The sequence below is a fragment of the Leptonotus elevatus genome, chromosome 2, assembly GCF_054856555.1.
Source record: "Leptonotus elevatus isolate MCC_2025b chromosome 2, RoL_Lele_1.0, whole genome shotgun sequence".
Lineage (NCBI taxonomy): Eukaryota > Metazoa > Chordata > Actinopteri > Syngnathiformes > Syngnathidae > Leptonotus > Leptonotus elevatus.
In genome coordinates this window covers 13,150,291-13,177,462 of record NC_141240.1, presented here as the reverse complement: position 1 = coordinate 13,177,462, position 27,172 = coordinate 13,150,291, and the positions used below count along the sequence as shown (strand labels likewise).

The 27,172-nt window shown below is 38.5% G+C and overlaps 1 protein-coding gene across 3 annotated transcripts in view; it reads right to left on the bottom strand.

Moving 5' to 3' along the window:
* hdac7a (histone deacetylase 7a) overlaps positions 1 to 27,172 on the bottom strand; it is a 52,249-nt gene that overhangs the window by 2,908 nt on the left and 22,169 nt on the right. For 2 of the 3 annotated variants that reach the window (XM_086069576.1, XM_086069575.1), the window contains exons 3-24: positions 15,991 to 16,169; positions 15,140 to 15,230; positions 14,412 to 14,532; positions 12,922 to 13,022; positions 12,264 to 12,386; positions 12,068 to 12,180; positions 11,047 to 11,148; positions 10,287 to 10,458; positions 9,876 to 10,081; positions 9,290 to 9,490; positions 8,736 to 8,967; positions 8,443 to 8,576; positions 8,080 to 8,200; positions 7,532 to 7,581; positions 6,526 to 6,633; positions 4,678 to 4,733; positions 4,476 to 4,563; positions 4,280 to 4,399; positions 4,114 to 4,211; positions 1,988 to 2,106; positions 1,500 to 1,633; positions 1,264 to 1,345 (exon numbers count right to left, since the gene is read on the bottom strand). In XM_086069576.1, the coding sequence (XP_085925702.1) occupies positions 1,264 to 1,345; positions 1,500 to 1,633; positions 1,988 to 2,106; positions 4,114 to 4,211; positions 4,280 to 4,399; positions 4,476 to 4,563; positions 4,678 to 4,733; positions 6,526 to 6,633; positions 7,532 to 7,581; positions 8,080 to 8,200; positions 8,443 to 8,576; positions 8,736 to 8,967; positions 9,290 to 9,490; positions 9,876 to 10,081; positions 10,287 to 10,458; positions 11,047 to 11,148; positions 12,068 to 12,180; positions 12,264 to 12,386; positions 12,922 to 13,022; positions 14,412 to 14,532; positions 15,140 to 15,230; positions 15,991 to 16,137 (2,719 nt within the window). In that variant the 5' untranslated portion in view covers positions 16,138 to 16,169. The remainder of the gene's footprint in view (positions 1 to 1,263; positions 1,346 to 1,499; positions 1,634 to 1,987; positions 2,107 to 4,113; positions 4,212 to 4,279; positions 4,400 to 4,475; positions 4,564 to 4,677; positions 4,734 to 6,525; positions 6,634 to 7,531; positions 7,582 to 8,079; positions 8,201 to 8,442; positions 8,577 to 8,735; positions 8,968 to 9,289; positions 9,491 to 9,875; positions 10,082 to 10,286; positions 10,459 to 11,046; positions 11,149 to 12,067; positions 12,181 to 12,263; positions 12,387 to 12,921; positions 13,023 to 14,411; positions 14,533 to 15,139; positions 15,231 to 15,990; positions 16,170 to 27,172) is intronic. The other variant, XM_086069577.1, reaches the window with a different exon arrangement.

Genomic DNA, 27,172 nt, shown 5'->3' with positions numbered 1-27,172 from the left:
TGAGCAGAAACTGGCTTTGTTTGTTACTTTGGTTTTTATTTTTGCTATATTATTGAGAATGAATAACCTACTAGTGTATTGGCATAATAGGAGTAATATGAGATGAGTTTTTGGACTTCTTCCTACTCCCTTCGAGCATGTAGACTGCGTTAATAGCATATAATTGTTTTTTACTCTAACCAGTGAATTTCTCCACAGTGCTATCAAAACTTTGTTTCATCTTCATTCGTGACCATGCTCGCTCTCACGCTTTTATCTCAAATCATATTTTCCCATTTAAATAAATAGAAATGTCTTTAATCCGTTTCAGCACAAAACAAAACAAGCAACCAAAATTTCTGTATCATGATTTTTTAAAAATGAGATAAATAACATTCTATATTATTGTGCTTTATAAAAAAGAAGATAATAACATAATTAAAAGTAAAGAATTAAACAGTGAGCTCGTCATGTTTTCATGCTTCAGTGCACATTTACATGCTATTTGTTGGTGTCTGCGGTGTCTTGCATTGTGTGTTATCATTAAGCTAGCAAGATTTTGCAAGTTAGGGTTTGGTGTGTAATATTGTTTAAAGGTGGATTCCAGGAACTTTTGTCGCTGCGTCTTCCGGGTCGATAATTTTAACGATTGTTTCTCGATCCCGTCAATCAATCTGCCGTAACGATGTCATGTGTGCTCGTTAATAGCGCACTTCGAATGTTTTTAGCATGTAGCCGCTGAGCTTAGGACTCAGACATTCATCGTTGTAGCTCCACCGATCTCACCACATATTTTGAAAATGGCTGAGAGCCGCAAGAGGACATCCGTTTATGAAGTGAGGCCGGCTGTAGCGACTGATGAAGATGAGCCCGCACGTTTCCGGCATTTGATAGGCGTTTCCCCCGGACAAGCAGAAGAGCTGGTAGGTTGGTCGATCGCATGCACAGTTTTTAGAAAGTGATAAACGGGCATTTGGCTTCTACTTTTTGAGAAGAACCTGAAATCCACCTTTTATTGTTTATTTGTTTCAACTTCAACTGAGGATGGTATTAAAAATCTTAAAACAAGCCCTTGGCCTCGTTTTTGAAGATTTGTTCACTATCTGCCGCTTTTTGTGAAGTTTGCTGCCACAGTTTAGCACTCATAATTCAAACTTTTATTTGCAACTCCAGACAAAAAAAAAATCATCTGAACGATAGCTTGTGTTTTGTAAAATTTGTAAGCCGGGTCACTTGTAAGTTGAGGTTCCACTGTACAACAACGGAATACACAGGATTGCTCACTTTGAATTTGTATGACCGTCTGCAGGGAGCGGATAGCGTTAGCATTTGGTTTCTGGAGCAGGACCTCTTCTGAAAGTGGGTCCTACAGGACAAGGAGGACACAGAAGAGGGGAACACATCAGTTTAGTCTAACATTTATTAATCTGGTTAAGACACAAACATCAAAGACACTTCGGCGTTATGGTAAAGTGGTTGGATGTCTTTTTAAAGGAACACCATTACCCAGCATGCCTCACCTGTGCACCGAGCAGCGCACTGACACAGGCTTCAGATGCATCGCAGATGGCCGTGAGGTCATGACCTCCCTCGAGGGACAAAACCAGGCGGCCCCCTGCCAGAGACGTCAGCTGGCGAGTCAGGAAGCTGAAACCTGGGAGACATCGCACACACAAATAAGGATGAGCTATGCTCACCAAACCAAAGTGACGTTTGCCTTGCTGCCTTGACGTCAGCTTTACTACACTTCCCAATATTTGCTTAAGACAAGTATATATTTTGACCCCGTGCTGCACTATGCCAAAAAGCAGTCACTGTAATTATGGTCACATCAGAGATGCATTCAGGGACGCTTGAAGACACAACTCCTGCTTTTCAGGCTAAACTTGACAAGAGCTATAATAATCTATTAATACCTCTCTTGAGGATGCAAAGGGCCAGAAATGAAAGTGGCTGGTTGCTCAGAAAGCAGCGTTGCATTCAAAACGTGGTGAGAGGCCTTGCTTACATTTGGCAGAGACCTTGTACCCTCCAAGAGGTGCGGGGTTTCCCTCGGCAGCATCAAACCCGGCGGAGACCAGAACGACGTCTGGGGCAAACTCCTGGGCGATGGGCATCATCACAGTCCTGAAGTTGCGCAAAGTCACACAAGGGTCAATTAGCCATCATACCATTTAGCGGGACATTACACAAATGATTAAGCAAAATATTAAAACCAGTGCATCAAATAGTGGGAGAAGAACGCTATTGTTTGATTGTTGCTCTGTGCTTGTGAAAAAGGTTAAAGGTTTCCATTGTATTGAACATTTTGGGAAGAGCGGAGGGCTGTTGGCGAGACTCGACTTGAGCTCAGCGCAGTCGGCGAAGTTCAAAGCGAGAGCGAGCGAAGTCTGTTTCCTATTAGAGGCCTGTCACTCTCCTCACGTCATTGACAACATGGAAAAAAAGAGGAAAACAGTCCATCTGGGATCCATTTACCTTCATTATTCTGCCGGGGGACTTTAGAGACCCAACCCCCCACTACCAAACCCTCCTCCCCAATCATCCTCTTTGTACACACGCACAAACACACAATAACACATGCTGCTGCCATGACTGCATGCAGATGGACAACATGAGCTCATAGACTAAATTGAGAGCGCGCAGAGATAAATCGCGCATTCCCATACGCTAATAAAAAACACCTAACACACACAAAGGTCAAATAAAAACATCCTAAGGCAAAATTATACTGCCACACACAAATACAAAATATAAAAAGTATAAGTGTGTTATCACGACACCAAGATTTTGACTTTATACCTGCAGAAAGTACCTCCATTCAGGTATCATAGCAAACACTTCATAACATCGATTTAAAAAAAGTGTGGAATAATAAGTCACGCCTAAGCAACTACAAACTCGTTATACAGTATTTGTATTCATTCAAACAATTACCATAAGGATGGTAATTAGAATACTTTTTCATAAAATAAAAAAATACATACAAGTTAGTTACATTCAGCAGACGCCAACAACTCCACTTAACATAACTGGTTTTGCCAATACTTTATTGGAAGTGCATTTTTTACTCATTTGCTCCCAAAAACATTTAAAACATTCTATTTTAAACGTTTTAAGTGTCCCAAAGACGTATTTATACGTAAAAATAAAATAAAATAAAATAAATAAATAAATAAAATTATGCTAGAGCATACAGATGGCTTTGGTTACAGCCTCTCAACTGCAAAGAATGGTTGAAGAAACGGTAGTCATTACAAAAACGGCTAGCAGATGGCAGCAGAGCAAAATATATCAACCAGGGCCATGTTGAAAAAAGCTCTTTTACTCACAGTTCTAAATAGATTTGTGAATAATGATGTATGTAACTTAGGTATATTCTAATGCTAATTGCTGCAAAATGGAAACAGAAATATACTTTTTTTGTCAGATGAAAGAGGAGACTCTAATCTTTCTTTTGGTAGGTTTCATGTTTTTATAGCAATACAACACAATATTCTGTGGGCATTGCAAAATCAGTCATAATCCAGTAAAACAGCCGGGAGTGAAGGGGATTGCTTTACTAAAAACGGCTGGGAGTGAATGAGTAACAGTAATGTTTAAGGATAAAGTTTTTTTTGTTTTTTTTAAAGGAACCAATTGGAAGAAGAAAAAAAGAAGAACAAGAATGCTATGCAAACACATGCCTGCTGTTTCCTCCCAACAATGCCTGTTAGATTACAACCCTAACCCCTTTTCCAGTAGCCATGTGGTTGCCAGTCTTCCTTTGGGTTGGGAGCATCAGACAACCAGAAAAAAAACAACAACCTCTACTATAAGTTTATCGGTGGCAACCACCCACCAATGACAATTATCTGACTATGGAGCAGGAAGTAACGGCCCACAAGACCTGGGGAACATTTACTTCCAGAAAGTTATTAAGAAAAGGGAGTGCCTGACTCATGCTGTGCAAATGACAAGGACTATCGAATACACACAAAGTACGTCAGAGTATTGTGAAATTGGGCTGTGAGTCTCTAAAAGCATGTTTGCTGGCTCACTGTGAGGGAGACAGAGAACAACTAACTATTATTCTTTGTTGGTTACTATGCGTTGCCTTGTTTTTAAGAAGCATACTGGAAATGTTTTTCCTACCTGAATGCAGCAAGGTACTCTGCATCCCCCATGGGAGGGTCCAGTCCTCCTGTCCATGCCACATTCACGTTGAAGCCCTCACCGGGACCCGAGCCCACCTAAACAGAAACATATTTAGTCAGAATCGATTGCATTCTTGTACATTCGGCCAAGATATAACACCAACCTCTACAGGTGATCCGCTGCCAGGAAAGAAGTTGCCATGATCATAGCGATGAAGCGACATGTAAAGGACACTTGGGTCACTGTAGAAAATTTCCTGGGTCCCGTTGCCATGGTGAACATCCTGGCAATGTAGAATATAATTTTACCATCACTATTAAGACCATTAGCAGTAAATAAAGCAAAGGCGATAAGCTTACCCAATCAACAATGAGGATTTTGCTGACATTGAGTTTTTGTTGGAGCTGTTTGGCAGCAATAGCCACTGAATTAAAGTAGCAGAACCCCCTGTGAAGACACATTTAAAAAAAATTGAGGATAAAACCGACCCAGTTTAAGAAATCTGACTATCTTCATGATGTTTATCTTAACAATAGGGGACTCAAACCCACACAAACTTACATCGGGTTGGAGGGGTCTGCATGGTGTCCTGGTGGTCTAACCACAGCAAAGCCATTCTATTTGGGAAAGAAGGTAGAAATGAGCAAAAAGGTTTTTCAAATCATCATCTTCTTCTTTTTTTTTTTTTTATCTGTGACCAACAACAGAAAGATGGAAAATCAGGCATGAAACAGTTTTGTCCTAACACAGAGCACCCCACACATTAGGATTTTGTTCCACCAGTGATCTCGTAACACGTTCTCCGATACGAACAGACACTTCCAGAAATGTGCCGATGTTTCTGAAATGGACCAGAGGCGGGAACATTTTAAGATGGCGATGCTGGCAATATAATGTTTGATTTGGAAAATACTTTGTGGCGTCTGGGGAACCAAAATCTATACAAAAAAAAAAAACATATCGGGTAGGACATATTTTTGTTTTATTTATCGCCACTTCTTTTTTGGCAGTCTACATTTCGTTCATATCACAGTCCATGGAATCAAATGACTCAGGGAGACGTTGGCTTTCCCCACACACCTAAAAATGTGTGGTTGTAAATATTGAACACGTACAATATTTAAGATTGTTGGCCTTATTATCTGGACAACTTCACTCTTAACACACCTCAGACATAAGTATAATCTTATAGGATAATCTTATGCAGCCACATCTACATATATTGATGTCTACATACGATATATTATCTATTTCCCTCCTCCAACACACCTGATTCAAGCTTGAGCTAGAGCTTGCTGATGAGCTGATCATCTGAATCAGACGGAGGAGGGAAACATCTAAAAAATGCACGACAGGAGTTGGTGACCCTGGCCCTGACGTAGACTTTCCAGTGAAATCTTTTGTAATTTTTAAAACTAAGCTTCGTAAAATAAGTTGCTAGTTTACTTTGTGTGGTGCTTTTCCTGCTCTAGTTTAAGGTAGAAAACATTTTAAATATGACAAAAATGTTAGTAATCTCTTTATCTAGAGATGTCATTCTCAGTGACTGCTTAGTAAGAAAAAGATGCAGCATGTGCACAACAGGACGACTTCACCAGGTATGTCTCAGTTGTGTGATAAAAGCATGATAGTTTTGTTCAATGTTTAACGTCAATAATGCATGCATTCGTCTCCTAATCCAGGGTTGTTTGCACCTTGGAAAACTCTGTGATATCTTATATTGTTACTTTTTTTTTTCATTTTTACTTTTTAAGCAAATTATGTTTTTAGATCATGTCAGACAGTTGCTTTGTGTGCTTATTTTAGACACTGAAAGAATATATCAGCATGTATAACTAAAAAAGTTAGAAACATCGTTTATAGTTTGAATGCAGTTGACCAGCACAGTAGTTTGTCTGCAATGCAAGAAATAGGACCAAGGCAGGGCACATATTTCAACACCTTAACTCCCAGACATCACATTTGACTGGCAGCTCTACATATTTCAATGATCTGTCCCTAGTCTGTATGCATATAATACAGCACCGTGTTCTTGTGTTGACATTTAGAATTGCTAAATCCTAAATTCACTCGCTGTCTGCTGATTTTTTTCTTCATGTTTTACGTCTCATCACCTGTGTAATTTTAACTCTAAGTTTTGCTAACGCTGGTTGCACGTTTGATTAATAAATAGATACAAATCTATTACTATTTTTAATTGCATTATTTCTATAGCTAACTCACAATTAATTGCATAATTAATCAGATTTTCTATCTGTTCTAAATACACAATAATATATATATATATATATATATAAATATACATACATACTGTATATATACATACATATACAGTATATACTGTATATACATACATGCTGTATATATATATATATTATATATATATAAAAAATACAAATAAATTCTCACCTTGAGCTCACCCTTAGCCACTCTGATAGCTAGCTCGACAACACTGCCGGCGGCCATGCGTGCCGCCGTGGACGTGTGCGACTCATTCCAGATGGTGTCGTTGTCAACCTGCAGCACGAATGACAACAGTATAACAAATCAATGCTCATGTACCACTATCCATCACGCTCCTTACACACTTTCCAAGGTTACATTCAAGCACATCAGTTGTCAAGCTTCTGCAGTACTTTATAATTGTGGTAAACTATATATGTTCAATACCACTTTTTGTCAGACCGATACCAGTACAAAATGGATACAAGTCAAGTTTTGCCAACTAAAAAAAATATAAAATGTTCAAGTAGTTTTTCAGTAATATATATAAGTTAAGCAATGGAGTATGAATATATTAAAATAATAGAACAACTTTTTTTTCTGTTTGGCACTGCACATCTGCATCTTATTTTTCACTGAAGTTAACGCTCACACAAGTGTGGTTATCAAGTCATGGCATAAAAACGTTACCACAATAAATAAAATATCTTCCCTTTGAAACCAGCCAAAAATATGCACAAAAAAAAGCTACAGAAAGTGTGTCTACATTCCCTTGCGGCTATAAAAGGCGTATCGTTTCTGAAAATGTTGGACTCTTTGTGAAAGTTGAGAACTTACTACCATTCAAAATCGAAGGGTATATATTTTTTTTAGCACTTTAAAAAAACACTTCAAAGTCAACTATTTTTTTTTTTCAATTTCAAGGCGATATTTGTTTGTGTTCTTTAATGTAATTGTTCACTAAGTAGTGTTACTGTCCACCTGACTCAACATTAGAAACAATCTGTGCTTGTTCATTCCTGACTACACATGATGCTTTTGTTAGTCATGGTCAGGGGTTGTCAAGCAAACATTTGCTCCAGTCCTAAAAAGCTGTTTTTTATTCTTCCATTGCACTGCATTTCATGTCATGTAAAATATTTTAATTCGACACAAAACCTATAATGTGAGTGCATCTGTGTTTTAAACTTACCCCTACACCTCCACATGGTAACATGACAAACATCCTTTGAGAGAGAATTCCTGAGAAACAAACAATAATCCAGTTTTTTTAATAGCAAGAAGCTGACTTGACATAACACCAAAACGTGAGGTTATTAAAATACATGAAAATAATATAATTGTTGAGTGTGTAACACACAGACACATTGTATCATCAAATTTATAAGAATGGATAGAATGAAAATATATGCTAAATTTGGGTAGCGTGGTTAGCACATCCACCTCAATTCTGAGGTTCAGGGTTCTAATCTGAGCACCGGCCTTTCTATGTGGGGTTTGTATGTTCTCCCCACGCTTGTGTTTGTTTTTTCCAGGTACTACAGCTTCGTTCCACATTCCAAAAACATGACGCTCAATTGACATGAGTGTGAACGGCTGTTTAACTATCGGCATGTGTGCTGCAATTGGCCGGCAAACAGTTCAGGGTGTAACTTTAAACCCAAATTTCCTAAACTACCAATCTAAGTGAAGATAAGCACTACAGAAAATGGCTAGATGGATGTTTAAGTTGCAGCATACCTGCCAGTTTGCGGTTGTCCAGTTTGAGCCTGTTGAGTGGGTTGGTGCCATAGAGCAAAACATGGCGCTCTGTATGGACGGACTGCAGTTCCTCCAAAGTTGCCTTGCGACCACGAATGCTCTGTGAGAACACAAGGAGGGCGGTCATCAAATTTAATAATATTAATTTGGTGCTGAACTATCAGGGAGCCCCATGGAATAACAACTGGAAATGAACACATACTAGCTTGAATGTATTATCAGTGTCTGGGGGAAAACAACTTTAGTCAACAAAATGGTTTAATGTTAATCAGATAGCCTTTAGGTTTGAACTAAACAAAAAAAGTTTCACTTTTGACAACTTAGTGCTAATAAGTGTCATACCTCACACTGCCCCCTCAGGCCCCTCTCCTGTAGTCGGGACCAGATGCTCTGTATTCTCCCAGCATGCTCTGGGTGACTGCTGTTGTCTCCACAGGCACACTGGTGCTTCAACATCTGAGAATCATACACCAGGCCTGCACAGGCAAAATAACCTCATATGTACATTTCACCAAGACTCACTGAGTCTGATTAGGTTTCAATGTTCACCACCCAGGTTTGGGTTGAAATGAGGGTAAGATACAGATAATGTGCATACAAACTCACACACGCAAAAGCCCTAATGTGCCACTCACCCGTGGTGAAGCGTGATTTGCTGCTGGCCTCCTGCCCGGTCAGGCTCAGAGGTTTTTCGGGCAGAGTGAGAGACGTGGAGGCCGGAGAGGACTGCGTACGTGACAAGGGTCGATGCACGCCCAACGCCCCACTGACCGCACCGCCTCCACCATTACGTAGCATCGGTACCGCCAGGGTCTCCATCTGTCGGTGCAACTGCTGCAGCTGCTTCTGCTGTTCCCAAAGTAATGACTATAAAACATAAGAGAGGTATTGACAAGGAAGTACACGCCACATAATGTCACATATGAGAAGGACAAAATGGTAAAATCATTAACACTGGGACGGCTGGAACTCTGATTCCTCAGAAATAATAATTCAAATAAATTTGTATTCTCTAATTAGTACTGGCTACAAATTAAACCCAATTCAATTGCCACTGATGAATCGATGCCATCCAGAGGTGGTTAATGATGCCATCTAGAGGACAGTCGACTGAATAACAGTTTTGGAGGAACTACATTTTATATGCCCTGTTTTCCTAGCATGTGAACTACAACTTTAGCACACCAACCTGATTGAGTATGAGTGCATGTTGTAGGTTAATCTGCTCTTGACTACTGGATGTTGCTGGCTCCGCCTCCCTCAAAGAATCTGGCCTCAGTCTGCTCTGATAGGCTGGCTCTGATGGCGACGTCCCTCCGCCGTCCTCTGAGTCCATGTCCTCGGAAGGGATCTGATGTAGTCTGGGCTTCTCGCTGGACTTGGACATAAGCTGTACACACACACGTACACACATCATTGAACAGGTTAAAATACTTAATTCTTGGTTAAATATTACATGATCTAGTTCCAATTCACTATGCTCATGTGTAATTTTAATAGCTTAAAAAGTTTCACATAGAACCAAGGATCAAAGATGGACATTTTACAATACAGATGCTCCACCATATTTATACACAGTATTATCTTTAGCCCCTACCACATAGTACAGACTGCTTTGGTTTAACACATCATTAATTGAGTTTGTATTATGAATAGTTAACCAACAAATTATCTGTGTCATGATTAGTCCTATGTTCACCAAGCAGTACAGTTTGGTTATTCACATTTATCTTGAATATATTGACATTTCTAAAAAATGTTAAGAGTCTGCCTACCTTGCCAAGGTGAGTCTGCTGTTTTAATCGCTCCAGTAGTTGCGTGTTGTGGTGCTGTTGGAGGAGTTGTGAGTGAAGCATCCTGGGGCTCTGCGGGAGGGGTTCTGAACGTGTTCTGCTAAGGGGCTTGTGGGCCTGAGCGCCTCCTGGTGACAGTTGGTCCAAGTGGGAGGAAAACTGTAGTGGGATGGAGTCGAGTCCTGGAACTAATTTGAGACAGTAAGAGATGGTAAGAGCTGTTACAATTTATTCAAGGAGGAGAAATATATTTATCCAAACACATAAAACACAAGCAAACTATAAATTACAGAGAGAAGAATGTGGAACAAAATACCAGTAACCATCCTTATTAGCAATTTGTGGATCAAGAGGCATCCTGTATACAAGTAAGACAGTATATGTGTGTCTTACCAGTGAGTAGTGGGGCATGTACCAGTCCAGATGGCTCCAGAATGATAACAGGAAGTCGTGAGCTGAGCTGCCCTGCTTGATCCTCTCTGCTCAGGGGCAACAAGACCTGCGGCGTCCCGGCTGTGACCAAGGGGCCTCGACCATGCTTCAGAAGGGACAGCTCACCTTCAACCTGTACAGTAGACATATATGTTGTGTTATTTTATGGCAGATAGATTTAGATAGAGTACAGTCGAAACAGTCTTACAACTTGCTTTGTTTTATTAATGAGCCCCCCCCCCCCCCCCACAGCAACCATTGTGAGTGAGTTAGTAAAAGTATATACATAGCAGTACAAATGCAGGATATGACATTAATGGGGTTCCATGTACATGTTGTGTAATTGTTTTTTGTCTTGTGAATATTCATAGGCCACAGTTAAAGGCACATTAGTACGAATGGTTCTGAGACACATTCATAATTTTTGTGTTTTTTAAACTGCATGATATTAAAAGAATGTGAGAAATTATTATACAAAATTGCTCAAACAACAAATCTAAAGATGACTTTTGTATTTTCCACATTATCAATGAATGCATACAATACATGAACCAATATTTTCTGAAGGACAATAAAGGAAGAATATCTATTTTAAGTGCCCTATGTCTGCTTTCTTTGTTGTTAGGCCTTGTGAATACCGGTAACTGTCAGACTGCTTCCATTGGTGGCCTTCTTGTAACAGAGACATCATCAATGCAATTTGTTTGAGTGCCGTGCTTACCCTGGCATTGGCCGGCAGCCCCAGCGTGATGGTGGGCAGAGTGGAAGGACTCTGGATTGTGAAGTTGGCCAGAGTGCCATCTCTGAGCAGCAGCTTCTGTGCCTGGGAAATGTCAAATACAGTGGTTTATTTTTTTTCTAGGAAAAATAATGCACACACACAACGGAATATAGAGGCAAACATTTAACCCAAATTGTTCAAACAATTGTTACAGAAATCAAATAGTCGTTAATGTAACTAACAATTTTCAAACTTTGCAAAATGCCCTTCAAAAAAATGTAATGTAAGAACACTAATAAAGGGTAATTAGACACATTAAATGTCATGAATCACAAAAACACAGCAGGTGTGACACTGGATGCTAGGTTTTTTACTTTTCTGTGATTAAATCAATTATGTATAAACAGCTGACACACTCAGCACTCCAGCAGGCTTGTGTGCCGCTGCATTAAACATGTCATTACTCAATGTCTGGTCATACTCCATGTACAAGAGACGACTTCTCTTATAATGCTTATTTGAAACCTGCATTATTTTCCATCTCATAAGACAAATTAGACATCCCGGCCGGACGAGGTCAAAAATTGGATAAATTAATCATTTATTGAAATTAAAAAAATAGCAGTCAACATTTCAATACATTACCTTAAGTTGACCGATTTAGTGTGAAATGTTACTATTGCTATACGAAAGTGGAATAAATTATGTTTACTACAACAATATTTGTCATAAAATTAAGAGAAAAGCTACTTTTGAAATTATGTATGCATGCAGGATTTCTCTTACAGCAATTTTAGCATTTACTATACCAATGCGCTAAATAAAAGTAATGTATTATATTTATGTATTACTTTAATACACCACTTTCAAATTATGGCATGATAAAGTTTTTCAGGCAACCATAATTTAGTAAAAATGTTTGAATAAGAAAGTGAATACATGCCATAAGTAATAAAACAATTAGCATTTCTCTGATACCTGCATTAGTGTGTGTATATAATGCAACTGTACATTTGTTCACCTCATGTGAAAGGCCGCCTGCAGATGGCACTAGTCCATTTTCACTGGGAAGACTGTCATTGGGAGAACTACAGCCAGAGACTGGTGTGCTGCTGCTGCTCGGCGATGAGTCTGCTAGAACACCAGAGGCAAAAAGAGTCTGACTCATGATGACAGTGAAAAGGTTTGATTGGGTGTCAAAGCGACGATCTTGTTACCAAGTGTATCAGGTACTCTGTGTCTGATGGTGGGTGGAGCACTTTCTTTGCGGGTGAGCGGGCTCTGGCGGGTGTTGAGATGTTTCTTCAGCTTGTGCTTCACTTTTAAATTTGGCTCAGATGCTGATAAAGAATACATTGATGAGAGTTACTTGAGTGATTTAAAAGGAGTAGTAGTTTTTGATAAGGTCAATTTACGTTCACGTCCTTATCATTATTGTTACAGAGTCAAGTTTAGTTTCGATATCCATTGATTTTCACTCCTGCTTGGCCCATTAGGGGCGCAGATGACTTTGGGCAAGAGGCAGAGTACACCCCAGACTGGTTGTCAGTCTACGGCAGGGGAAATACTGCATTGACAAACAACCATTCACACTCACATTCACATCTACTCTATTGACAATTTACAGTCTTTAGTTAACCTAACATGCATATTGTTGGGAGTGTTGGAGAAAGCTGGACTATGAAGTGAAGATGCAAATTGCACATATGACGGGGTCACAGCCGAGATTTAAACATGGGAATTCGGAATTGTGAGACAGATGTACTAACCGTTATACCACTGTGCTGCCTTTCATTGCGATACATAGATTACAAATGTCATTCCTTCAGAATTCAATGACATTTCAATCAAATCTTGAGTTATTGTGTATTTTACCTGCCCTGCGTAGACGTGTCCCTTCTGAACCCTCTGAAAAAGGCAGCGAGGGAGATGAGACCAGAGGTTGGGAGGAAATACTCTGGTCCGGGCCCAGTTTTCTGCAAGCACACCGCACAAACCCAAATTAACCCATGTCACCTTTGAGTAAGTTATCTTAATGGAAGAAGTCTGCCTCCAAATTTGACTAAATGACTATGATTTTGTACAGTTGGATCCAGAAAACATGTTAAAATTTTTAGGACATAAGCTACAGTCAGGAAAAACAGTACACAAATAATTGATGGAGATCTACGGGTAAGTACGACGGCCACGTATAAATATATATATTTTTAGGGGGCAATTTGCCACTTTACAAAGTCGCAAATTTGGCACTTTATTAACTCGCAAATTTACGATTTTTTTTCTCGCAAATTTGCCACTTTATATAGATGCCAGATTTGCGGGGAAAAAAATAATCAAAAACTTACACGTAACGTACTATTCGACTGTTTGTGCCAATAATTTTCGGTCAGGTTTCCAAATAAGGACATAGTAATTGCTTTAGCATAGATTAACCATATCATGTTAAGCATTCGCTCTTTGAACCGTTGTGTACGGCCACTGGCCAGCGACAAAAACGCCTCGCTTTGCGAAGGTCCACACACGGACGATCAAGCATTTAAGTTAATTTGTTAAAATGTAGATTTACTTGAACATTTATGTTTCTAGAATTATTATTATAGTATTTTTTAAAGTATCTAAATTGATGTGTCCAATCTGCTGCTCTCCATCATTCACTTGCATTTACCTATGGTATGCTGGCATCTTAATAGATAGTGGTAGTCAGCTGATAGGGGATCAGGAAGTGTTGTCGCTCTGGCTGCGGTGAATGATGAGTTAAGTTTTAATTTAGGAATGAATGCGTCTCTATCCAGCCTTTTCATTTTATAAACAGTGTCCCATTAACCACCAACGAATCCATACACGATTAGACTATAGCTAGGCTATGTCTATTTCTCGTAAGTTTCTGAGTTTTTTTCTCGCAAATCTGCCACTATATAAAGTGGCAAATTTGCGAGAAAAAAACTCGTAAATTTGCGAGTTTATAAAGTGGTCAATTTGCAAGTTTATAAAGTGGCAAATTTGTGAGTTTTTTCTCTGAATATTGCCCCCGCCTTCTAAAAAAAAATATATTTATACGTAGCCCTAATACGCTGTCGTAGGTAAGTAGAGATACTAGGGGAGAAAAAATAAATGAATACAAATTCAGCTAAGTTAAACACAGACATATGTCCAACTTCCATGGAGCAAAACTAAAAAATTAAACAGATTGCCAAGGTTTGGGGTGATCATTGTGGATTTTCATAAAGCCTTACAGGAACATGATTGTAAAAATTACTGCTCATCCTAAAAAAAGAAAAAAGAAAAAATATATATTTTGAATAAAGATACACTCCATGTATTACGCAGAAACTGTACTGCAAATTTTTGTATGCATGTTGTATCACCTGAATGTCACTGGCGTAGAAGTCAAAGTGTTGGAGCTTGTTCTCTCCAGTGCCGCCTGCTTCTGCTTCTTCAAGATGACCTCCTGGAGTTTCTGTTTAACCAGTGAACTGGCCACTGCACCTGTTCATTCAACCCACCAAAAACGCATCAGAAAAAGTCGGACAACATGTTCATGAAAAAGAAAAAACACACACAGTTGTTTAGTTTACGCAACAAATCCTTATTGTAGATGCTTTACAGTACCTTAAAAATGGTTAAAGATGTGAAATTGCTAATGTCTAACTCTCCATCGACTCTTAGTAAATATGGAGCACTGAAGTGTGACGCATGGTGAGATCACTTGTTTTGTATGTGTTTGTGTGCGTATTGGTGCATGTGTGCACAAAGAGGTGACAGAAGGTGTTCAAGTCAATATTGACCCAATGACTTGTACCAATATTCAAAGCTATATTTAACCTCACTGTTGCAGCTCCACCAGTCAGGTTATATTTAACTAAAAGCAAACAGTCTTTTGAAAAAAAGGAAAAAGGTTCAATAAAAAGATAACATAAATATGCAGTCTTTGGGCACGATACGCACTAAAGCCTTTATGTATTTAACATTATTTCTAAACCTAAACGTAACGTGAACAATAACTTTATGTTCTCAGAAGGTGTGTTGCATGTGTGTGCGTGTGCGCAGGCGTGCGTCCATTCATGAGTTTGTGTCCGCTTGTGAACAGACTTACTTTGTTGACTCTTGTCCTTGTTTTTGAGCTGCTGCAATTCTTGTTGCTTCTCATGGTGTTCCTGCTCACGTCTCCGCTGTTCCATATTAAACTAAAAATACAACATTTTCATTCAACTTTTATTTTATTTTTTTTAATCAAAGTATGTCAATGAATGAACTAAGATCAATAGAAAATACAACTGAATTAAAATTAAAATACAATATTTCCTCACAAGTGGCTCGGGGCATTTATTCATTCAACTACAGATTGAAAGAGGTTTATATTAATGGGGAGGCTTGAATTTTATAAACTAGGTGTTGAAAACGATTTTTGTAGTCGACTATAATGAGATGAAAGTTGAAGTTGATTAATCGGATCGTCTCACAGATCTGTGCAGAAATATGAAGACTTGCCTGCCAAACATATCACTGCTCCACAGAGGTTTATAAGTCTGGCGACGACAACAAACGGGTGGGTCGAACGTCCATTGTAATGTGGCCGATTGAAAGACAAAATGCACAAACCAAGATAATACCCTCAAGCTTTAAACATAGCTTTGCAATTGTAAATTCAACTAGTGGACTAATTGGTTTAAAAGCTACTACAAATACATTTATAGAATTAAGTAAGCATACAAAGTAGATTTGCATCATTTTATTATCCTCCCTAATATTGTGCTGATAACGCATTAACAAAATGTGGAAAGCCTCCATGCTTACAGTTTTGTGGTTAACAAATAAATGTAAATCTGTTCTAATTGATACACAGCCGTCCATTCAAAAAGGGGCCACTATCTGAAGAAATTTTATATCAGTTGAAGAAAAAGTTTTACAAAATGTACTAAAGCAAGCATGAATTATCCTTTGTACCCGTATGTGCTGTTGAAGCTGCTGTTGGGAGAAGGAGGTGCGGGTCTGCGGGGAAAATGGGCTGAGAAGCAACGGCGGGTGCAACGGTGTGAGGAGTGCCGTGTCGGAGCCAGGGCGCATCCCCCGCTCTCCCACCCTGAGGTCCATGGGAAGCAAAGTGACGTGCAGCACACAGGAATCTGTAACATAAGAAAAGAGGTGTCACAATTCATACTATGGTTACACTTGATTTACTCACACACACACAAACAATATTAATATAAATCACATGCAACATAATATTTGTTCCACAGTTTCCACTTTCCAGAACATTAATTCATTTCGCTCACAAACAAAAAAGAACAAACAGATGGTGGTGAAAACACACATACTTTATAGTGTATATTATCATATTTAAGAGGCCAGCTCTTAAGCCTTTAATTAGTGGCTTGAATTAGAAGATGCCGCTACCACAACTGCACATTCTAATGACTTAGAATATGAAAATAAGACCACTGTATTTTAATCATATGTCATTGTAGCTACTAAAGGTTATTTACTTTACATATAAACAGATTTCTAGAGTCATCTGGATAAACCATCCAGCTAGCAGCACCATTCAAAAATTCCTGAAAAACACAAATTTAATTGCACAAAACTGCTGCCAAAACAAAGTCAACATTACACGCAAGACCTAAGTTTAGAACATCAAAGAATCGACTGTAATTTAAAGTGTCTGCTGACTTTAGAGAGCAAAGGCTCATTGGTGTCATTTTTAAACTTTTTCACTCTATGGCTGTCAGGCCCTGACGTAGACTCAAACATATTTCCATGTTCTTTGCATGCAGTTGGGCATATTTGCATTGCACGGTTGAGTCAGTGGGAACTTTTGCCTCATCTGGCACTGAAAACAGGATCCAGGAAGAGAACAGTTTGGGAAAATGCTGGGGTTGTGCACAAAGACGCACACAGACGGCTTGAAGCAATTTGGTGTGACATCATCGATGTGCTGCTGTGTTTGGTAGTCAAACGTCAACCTGCAGAGTGTGAAGTAAATGCCACTCATTCAGAAGGTTGCTATAGCCGAGGAGAACAGAATCTAAAGTAGCTCTTTGGATTAGTGTGACAGTGTGTGCTGCAGTGTCAATCATTCATATTAGGAGGTCCCAGTGCACACAGCCTGAATACAGGCCATGATTAGGCCAAGACAGAAATCTTTTGGTAAACACACACACAAACACACACTTACGGTCATGACTATAAGAAAAGTATTTTTCCTTGGGAAGGAGTAGAATACGCTTGAACAAAGAAGAACACCAAGACCATTGCAAGTGGGAATACCAGTATCTCTCCCTGACTCCCAGTGGTTATAAATACACACTGATCTAACATTTACTAACAGTTAAGTCTTTTGTGTCTACAGGGGGTGAAAAAAACATGTCGACACTTGCAAGCAGACAAACAGATAAATCCTGTGAAGTCACATCTACTTTGTGGTTTTTGGGAGTGTGACTGCTTTATTGACAATGATTATTGAGTTTAACATTACTTACTTCATACTTTAGATGACTCTACAGTTTACTTGATTTACATAACAACTATGTACCACATTTATATAACGAGCCTCATGTCGCTAGCTTCGACTAGCCTGATCGCGGCTTGATTCATACCAGCGGCAACGTGACCACGGAATGGAACGAGCATGATATTTTGAATCTGTTGCTATGTCGGTCCTTCAATTTGTATTCACACGATCAGTGGTTCTAAAACACTTGGCAAGGTATACGATAAATAAATTCCATGTTGTGCTTGTGTATTGTTAGAATGTTAATGCAAGGTGCGCATTTTAACAATTTTGTAATTTAGTTATTTCTTTGAAGCATTAATAATATTGTGTGCTTTTGCAATAATTTTGCATTTATGTACATGTGTCAAAAATGTTTAATTGTGAATTGAAAACACTGTAGCTTTTGCAAGTATTTACCAGTAATAGGGTGAAAATGGAAAGGGAAATGTGAATATTTACTTATCAAGTCAATTTAACGTGTGCACCCCTAAATTTTCTTCCAGCGCTCCTAAAATTTCAAGTTAGGGCCTACTGTGCTCGAGTAGAGAAATATTAGTCTAGAGCCCTACGCGTGCATCACAGTTCACACACCAGCGTGTTAAGACAGAGCTAAACAAGTAGTGACCCTCTAGCATCACCATTGGTCTTCACAGTAACAAAAGCCGTAGTCGGAATTGGCCTCGCAGTACATATTAAGTGTGGGATGTAACTTATTTGCATGAGAGGACCGCCCACTCAAAGAGGCTCATTTCAGCAAGACAAAGCATAAGGTTGTCATTCTTCATCCTTGGGGTGTTTTACAAACATGTCACAGACATGTCAATTATTAAGACACTCGGTAAGTGTTTTAAAGCTAAATGTTGCCCTTAAGTCTGCTTTAGATCAATACCATTAAGTATATTTGGGTGTTGTTACTTCTAAACAAGGGTCCTGCAATTACTACTGTATGTACCAAAAAGACACTAAATACATTCAATGGATTTTTAAGTGGAGAAAAAGTCTCCTTAACCACTTGACAGGCAGGCTTCCCAGTAAGTGGATACACGATGTCCTTTGGCTTGTAAAATAACTGATAATAACACACTTCCCATGTAGTACTTTAAGTCTAGAAACAGCAGTGTAGTTGTTCAGTCAATGACCCTCTGCAACCACATTTATTTCCTCCGCTGTCATTTTCTCAACCAGTCATTTGAAGCTAAAATGTTTGTATATGCGCTGAAGAATGATATTCGATTACAGTCCATTACTCTTGTGCATCGTGCTGAGAAGGAAAATATTTGGATTCTGCCGCAGTAAGTCTGTGCTAATTGCATTTAAATAGCTTAGTGATCCTGTCAATGGAACTCTATGTGTCATGTCAGCAAGAAAGTATGACCTATTTGCCTCTAAAAAGCCTTCAACTGTCTGGGAGGGGTGAGGAGGGGGTGAGCAAACAAACTTAACAAAAGGAAACAAATATCCACAAATATTTATTCCACAGAAGGAAGCAGAGTTTTTGTGATTCTCCACAAAACCAAAAGAATTCAGTAAATGTGACTATTTTCTCGTCTTCTTTTTAAAGTCCTTGTAAAGCAAGCATGTTTTGCAAATTTGGAGCACTACAAAGAAGATTGTTGGTAACATAAAGAAAAAGCTACATATGTAACATGTGGTTTTAAAATTGTGAAAATCAAGTCATTGCCTCGACTCTAAAACGCTGTGGGCGAGTCTGCTGTGCCTTGAAACCACACCCCACTTGACTTAACTGTCATCAAATCAAATACCACTTCTACGACCTGAAATATTGATGATATTTTGTCTAGCATTTGGCTTATGCCTATACACCTGATCCAGAATCCAATTCTGAACAAGAAGACACTGACCTACGTAAGAATCAACCTCGTTCTTCAGTCCAAAGCAGAATGGTCTTTTTTTACCTTTCCCATTTATAACTTAGCACAATGTATAAATTAAAAATAGCTGATTGTTAAACACTAATATAATCACAGGCCAACTAGTATTGTATTTTGATTATTTTTGTACTAAACATTGTTACTTCCCATTATAAGAATGTAAATAATGTATAATGTTTAGGATGCAATCTTTCAGTCGTTTCAGCAAATATGTATTGCCAATTAAGAAAAACACATTATTTTGAATTGTTCTTAGGTGTCTAAATCTGTCCCAGGTGAGACATCGTTTAAACAGGAATAAAATTAAAAATAGAAAATAAAGTGTTATGATAATGATGTGCAAGCATGCACTGGTAATGAATGCACTTAGTTAACATTCATTCAAAATGTATAACAGTACAATTGAATAATAATCACCTTGCTATTTCTGTTCAGTAAAGACAATGCGATAGAGCAACGATTGTGTGGTCTGCATGCGTGCTCATTATCCTATTACTCAGCATTTTGGCTCACTTTGATCCCCCCTCTATTTCAAGTTGTTCTAAACTTGTACTGTGTTATTTTTGACTGGTTCAACAGGTAAGACCAGGATAATGCACTCGTTCGCGCTCTCTCACAGTACAATTGAGCAATAAAAGCAACTGAATGGAAAGAAAATAAGACAAAACGTTAAGTGATAGGGCAGATGACAAAACAAAACGGTATGTCAAAAGACACAAGAAAGCTGCAGGTCTGCCAGTCTTGTCAATGCCCGCACACTGAAGAAGGCACAATATCAGATTTAATCTAAAGCAGAAGATGGGTGGGAACTGCAAGTTCAAGTTTGATTCATTTAAACACAGCATGCATGAATGTATGCATACAAAGTATTTTGTCCTTAACATTTTTTAAAGTGTGCTTTTCTTGTGATGTGCACAATATGAGAAGAGTATGTATCATGTACTGTATGTATGTATGTATAATGTTCAATCACTACTACGTGGTTCATTATTGCGGATTCACTCTATTACGGATTCTTTTTTCCGTCTTTCTTTGGGTCTATTTATGCTGCTATTTCTGTTCTTTTTTGTAATATTTGAGTAAATAGAAACAGCTAATTCTTTCATTCAACATAATGTATTACATTTCTAAACAAAACATAGAATATTTGGTAAATTAAGAAATGTGTATCATGATAAGTTACATTTTTTTTGACATTTTTCTTCTTTTAATTCTTCTTAGCAAGGCAATGTCCCATCACTGGTGAGCTATTTTTAGAACAGATTACAGTTGCTCAGACATAATGCGTGTCTCATTCCTGCGCCCCTACTCCTAGGTACAAATAAGTAATGTTTATGCTTAGAAAAGGTACAAACATGGTACAAATGGGAAATGGTTTCTGTACCTTTTTGTTTGTATGTAAGGTTACAAACAAGTGCTAGGCTTATGTGAATGCCTTTCGAAAGAGGCCTCTGTGGAATGCAGTTGAAATAAGTCAACAAGAGTAGTAATCTAGACCAAGGATGGGAAATGTATTGCATTTTGTGCACTTTAAACCAACTGACAATAGTTATTGTGAATAGAAAAAAAAAGTTTGTATACGTGCAAAACACTTTTTGACCACTCAAAAGGATGCATTGTGGCATGCAATACTGAACTTTTTCCATCCTAAGGCCGGTAATCATTATCTTGTGTGTTTATGTTACCCATAGTGTGTTGAATGTGTGTCTTAACTGTCACGTTAAATTTAAGTTGTACATTGCTAACATGAAACAGTACAACATTCTTAGTTCCATTGATGCCAAGCAAAAGTCACACCTGTACATGTGATAGTGCACTTCTTAGCTACAAATTGATACGATGACACAATTCATCTACAGCTTAAAACTGATCAGCTGTGGTAGGGGAATAATTATTATAATGTTACCCATATCTGGTCTAGACAGTACCCTTTGTATGCAAATAGTTATCCTTAGAGACAGATTTGCCTTACATAAACCTAAGGGATATTATGTAAGGCAAATCTGTATCTAAGGATAACTATTTGCAAACATAACGTGTGGGGGGGAAAAAAATGGGAAACAATTAAAAAACTAAAGCAAATAACTAACTTCAACAGCAAAAAAAAAAAAAAAAAGTAGGACAGTCGCGTCCAATCAGCCATGTCCCTAACCCCTGTATAACATGTACCCTATGGTTCATATGGTACCAGTTACCAACATATAATACAAATCATTAGGGTCCCAAAATGTACTCTGTTTAAAGGGCACAATATCTGTACCCCTACCACCGTGACAAGCCATTGGATATATTTTCCACAAAGATTGTGGTTGGCTTCCAAGCCAATTGGTGTACTTTTGTGGTTCCACTGCATTTTTCGATGGTTAAAATTCATGCATTTTCAAGAATTTCAAAGGCCTCTTGAGAAGCCAGTAATAGAGTCACACAGTGTGTGTTTGTGTAGTAAAGCAGCACTGGTGTCACACTCACAGCTGGCTCTAATAATACACTCCACTCACCTTTAGTCATCTTTTACAGACTGCCACATCCTCTTTTTTTTTTTTTTTTTTTACTTCTTTGCTTCCTTCGACTTGCTCAAAAACAGTTTCATCAACAATGACAGTATCTTGCATATCTTCTTCAACTGCCATTCAAAATGTACGTGTAGAGAGATTTGGGCACCAAAACAAGAAAACTACAAATGTCCAGAGATTGAAGCAGGATATTAATTTGATAATGATCTTGTGTGTCATACTTTGGTCAGTAAGCAGAGATCAGGCTTTGCACGCTCCATAATCTTTACAATCCATCCCATTAACAACAGGCATGGTAACCGTAGTAACGGGGGGCGCTGGTGGAGCCAAAGCAGGAAGTCAAGTCTATAAAAACACAACAATGAGAGCACCAGGGCGGCTTCCTGTTTGAGAGCTGAGTTTAGACGCACATTTCCTCTCATTTCTCTGCCCTAGAGCTTTTGTCTGAGCGTTTAATTCTGAATACACTACCTTGTGGTGTGTTCAATACAGACACAAAGACGAGTTTCACCACTAAGTGATTAAGTAAGCTGCAGCAGTAGAAGTCATTTTTTCTGTGGGGGAAAAGTCTACCGGTATTTGTATTGTTATATTGTCTGTCTACATGTGGTATTGCGCTCGTTGTGCTCAAATATTCATTGCTTCAAGCACTTAAACACCACCACATACATAGCATTTGTTAGCCCATACCTGGCATTTTACATTGTGAGTTAGCCTTTAAGATAGCGGAAATTCAAAATGATGTTTTAAATATGCAACGGCTAATTGTCTTTGCTTTGTTTAGTTTGACAGTAAACAGTTAACTAGGAGAGATGATAAACAGCTTTAGTCTAATTAATAATATATTTATTTTATTTCTTCCTCTGCTTGGAACTTTTCAGTAAGACATACACTATAACTATTTATTGATTGAAATGGTAATGTTTCAAGCTCTTAGTCTTTAAGGGTCACCATTTAACATTAAAGCATGTTTCAAATGCTGAAACAAACCAACATTATCATAAATTTACAACCAATAAAACGTGTTCTATAAAGAGTTAGGGTATATAAATAAATATATATATATATATACACACACACACACATTATTACTATTATTATCATCATTATTATTATTTGATTTGCTTAATAATTCAGTCATGATAATTTTAGCTCTTTAGACTATTCAGTGCAGATGTTATCGCCTTTCCTAATTGTGCTCCAAATGTCCACCTTGGCGCCTGAGACGCTCCTGGATGTCGAATGCAAAATTTTGCTGTTCACATGACCAGAAAGCACACAAAGAGAGCATCATCTGATAAGTGATAACCACAAATAACAGAGAAGGTCTGAGTTGACATAATTTTTTTTCACAAAACCAACAACACATGACCACTTTTTTGTCCCTATTTTCTTGAGTTAGCTACATTTTAATCTGAATTTTGTAAGGGTACAACTTTAGGTCAATGATCAAAACCTGCCTTTGTGATTCCAGGAGAATGGCTGCACCTCCGAATCAATTGGGGCTGTGAGCGACAAAGTTCCTGACAACATTAACATTCCTTTCTACCCTAACACCCCAAACAATGTCCAGGTTGGATGCCCTTCAGCTTTAGAGCTCAGGTTCTGAAAAGTTTCTTAGGTCCAGAATTTAATGACACATCTATAAATCTGTGTTTTGTCCGTGTTACAATTGAAATGGAATATGATTGAAATTTTGCCTGCACAGATTGAAAAGACTAAAAATGGATCTCCACGCAAAAAGTACATTTATGTCTAAAAACAGTCAATTGTGTGTTTTCATGAAATCCTTTTACTTGCATGAATGGTTGTCATTGCACAGCTATGCTATACAAAAAAGAAAAGAAAAACAAAACAAACATTTTCAAGAATTCCAGGCAGCAATTGTGGGAAAAATGAGTATGTAATTGAGCTTAAATAAATTCAACATTTAGGTTGGCAACATTCCGAATAGCCATGTAAGAATGTAATAGAAGACACCCAATGTGGGTTATTTCAGCTGACTGCTGCTGGTTTTGCAATGCTACATGTGCACATTTTAGAGTTTGCAGCCAGATACTTTGCAGAGACCACCTGTTGATCAAAAATCTGAGACGTCTGCACTAAATCATAATACAAGTTCATCCAAAAAAACAAAAAACAAAAATTGACTTATCATTCTGATGACCAAAACAAGCTTCTTCTTAGCTTCATCGCCCATCTACTAATGTAAAAGACAAGTAAGAGCTCATTACTGAAAAAGTACATAGTGCTGAGGTCAAAACACACACACACACACACACACACACACACACACACACACACACACACACACGCACACGCACACGCACACGCACACGCACACGCACACGCACACACACACACACACGCACACACACACACGCACGCACGCACGCACTTAATGAGTCTTGTGCAATACAGGATCTCTATGAATAGTATAGTAGTGGAAGTGAAGGTCACATGGCTCTTTAAACTGGAGCACTCAGTTCCAAGAACAAAATGACTTTGTATGAGTTGCCAAAAATCAGATTTGCGTAAGTATAGTTGCGTAAGTTTGGCCGTGGAACTGACTATTTGTATTTCTATTATTCCCAATTGGATACATTGTCTTGTAATTCTAACAAATCTGAGGTCAATCAGCGTACTGGGTGGTATTGTCTGCACAATATTAGTGGACCAGCCTGGGTAGCGTACATGTTGTGTTAGCATCCTTGCAGTTCAAAATAAATTGCAGTACTTGCACAAAATAAGCAAACAATTTCATGGCATATGATCCCCCCCCCCCCCCTACCGACACATTATAAAAACAAAGACAGTAAAAGCAATTGTCTCTAGAGCACAAAGTCCTTACTGCTAATATAATAATCTACAACTTCTCCATGCCAATAATACAACTGTTTGACACACAAGTTTTAAAAACAAAAAACACTATCAAACATTCCACGGGTCCTTTTCATCTTACCATTCCGCCTGACTCAGTAGTGCAATTTGCCTGAAGCCAGACACAACCATGCACATCCACAAACGTGCGCACTGCATGCCTCTGTCAGAGCCACTAGGTGTGCAACGGTGATTGACAAATGACACTTTACACTATCTTCTGTTCAGACATCACACACAGTCAAGAGGTCCACTCACAGCCATGTTGACATCTTCAGCTCTGCTTGCTGTCTGTAACACAACACAGTGCACTGACGTCCTGATAGTCAACTTAAAACGGCAGAGAGACAGAAAGACAACTGGCAAATTTGGCACATTTTCACTGACGCAGTCGATTGGTCAGCAATAAAGCCAAAGAGCAATTATACAAAACAAAACAGTGCAGTAAGAGTAAGGAAAATGTTTTGGGATGTTGTAGGCAAATTGTTCTCATTTTTAGATTAATATCACTGAATTTTGAATGCTGGCAGAACTTGGAATTGCCCTTTCTGTCTAAAAGTAATTATCCGATTTACCATAAGACAGTGAAGCTTCTGTTGGCTAAGTAATTTCAAATCCTACATTAAAAATCATGACTAAGTAGCCTTAATCTATCCACAAATCTCTCTTGGACTTCATTGCTCTCCCTTCTCTTGTTCTGCTGAGCCCCTCCACATCAAACACATTCTCCACATTACACAACACAGATAAAGCCACTCGACACAGCAGCTAAATCTAAGGATAACCCCACTTTATCTTCTGACACACTCACAGACTCGCACAGATGGTCAACCTTTATCACGCCCAACTCAAAATACACGTCCAAGAAACAAATGTTATGTTTAATAACTGTGGTTTAAATGCTTATCAATAAAAGGCTTATCACTGGAATTTTAAATCATCTGTCCGGGGGTATAAGCAAAACTCATGTACAAAGTCAGCTTGTGTTTGGTGATGGATGGAAGGACGATTGATCTGGTCATCAGAATGGCTGAGTCATGAAAAAGTGGCGACATGGTGACTGATGCTTTGACGACTTGTGGTGGCAGTGGTGGAGAGATTGGTGGCTACAAAGAATTCCTATCAGCCGTGAAGGCTTTTCAGATGATAAGCATAATGGTATGAATTGACTTATCCGGTTAGATACTCCGCTACCCTGAGAGCCTGGCCCAGTTTGATTTAACCCAGTCAACACTTTACACTGGCCTGTGCAAATGAGTATAAAATACCATGAGCTTCTCTAATTAAAAAGGTTCACTGTGTTTATACGATTACATATACAGTCCAACTTGTTTTGAGCTAATCATCAACAATACAATAAAAGCAGGTGTTAATACAGGCTAAAAGAGTGTGGAGAATTCATTCCTTAGAATGTGAATTTGACCAATGTTAACAATAATTTGTGAATTTTGATGATAGCCTGAGTCAATGTTAGCAGTAGCTATGGTCGCTTAGCAACTTAGCGATGGCAACGATAGGAAAGCTGTTGCTTGCTCCGTGTCATTAAGTGTCCCTCCATATGACTTGCACTTTGTGTTGACATTTATGGCCTTCTTCTGCCCATTTTAGGCCTTGGTGTAATCACAGATGATTTTCTGTTGCTTGGCATTCTATAATGTTGTTTGGCAGCTATGGAAATATTGTATGAAGGAGTGCCAAGAAGACAAATAAGAATAGGAGTTATAAGAATGGTACATTTCAATGTTTCACTGATCTAACATTATGAAAAATAATAAGAACTGACGTATACACTGAAATGGGATAGTGCTGTGCAATAACATTTGTAAAACAACATTATTCAATTCGCAAATCAAAGTCTGGTTGGTGAATTTGTGGCGACTTCTTCTCTGCTGAGACTTACTGGATGTAGCAAGCTCATTTTCACTGTTCCAGACATCTAGCTTAAAAAATGGGCCTTGACTGGAGCACACCACAATGGTTATTAAAAGCTTTCACTTTGTGGGAGGGCAGCAGAGAAATAATCCAGTAATTCTTCTTAGTCACTACAGAAAAAACACACAACAAAAACACTTGGACAATGTGTGCAAGTGTTGAAAGGTAAACATAACTGTTTTGTTCACCCACATCTTCTACATTTTACTCTGATAATCTACCTAGGTAGATTTGCACACTTCACAGTTATTGTTTTAAATTGGTCCTTTCAGTGTCTGTTTCAATAAACTGTCTGACAACATCTGAAAGCCAGCACTCGGTTCTTGGAAGCAATTTTCTCAGCAACAGGAAAAGTACTGTACTTATTGCAAGACAAAAACAAACCATTAAGGACAATGGGAAGAGGCCTTGAACTTGTC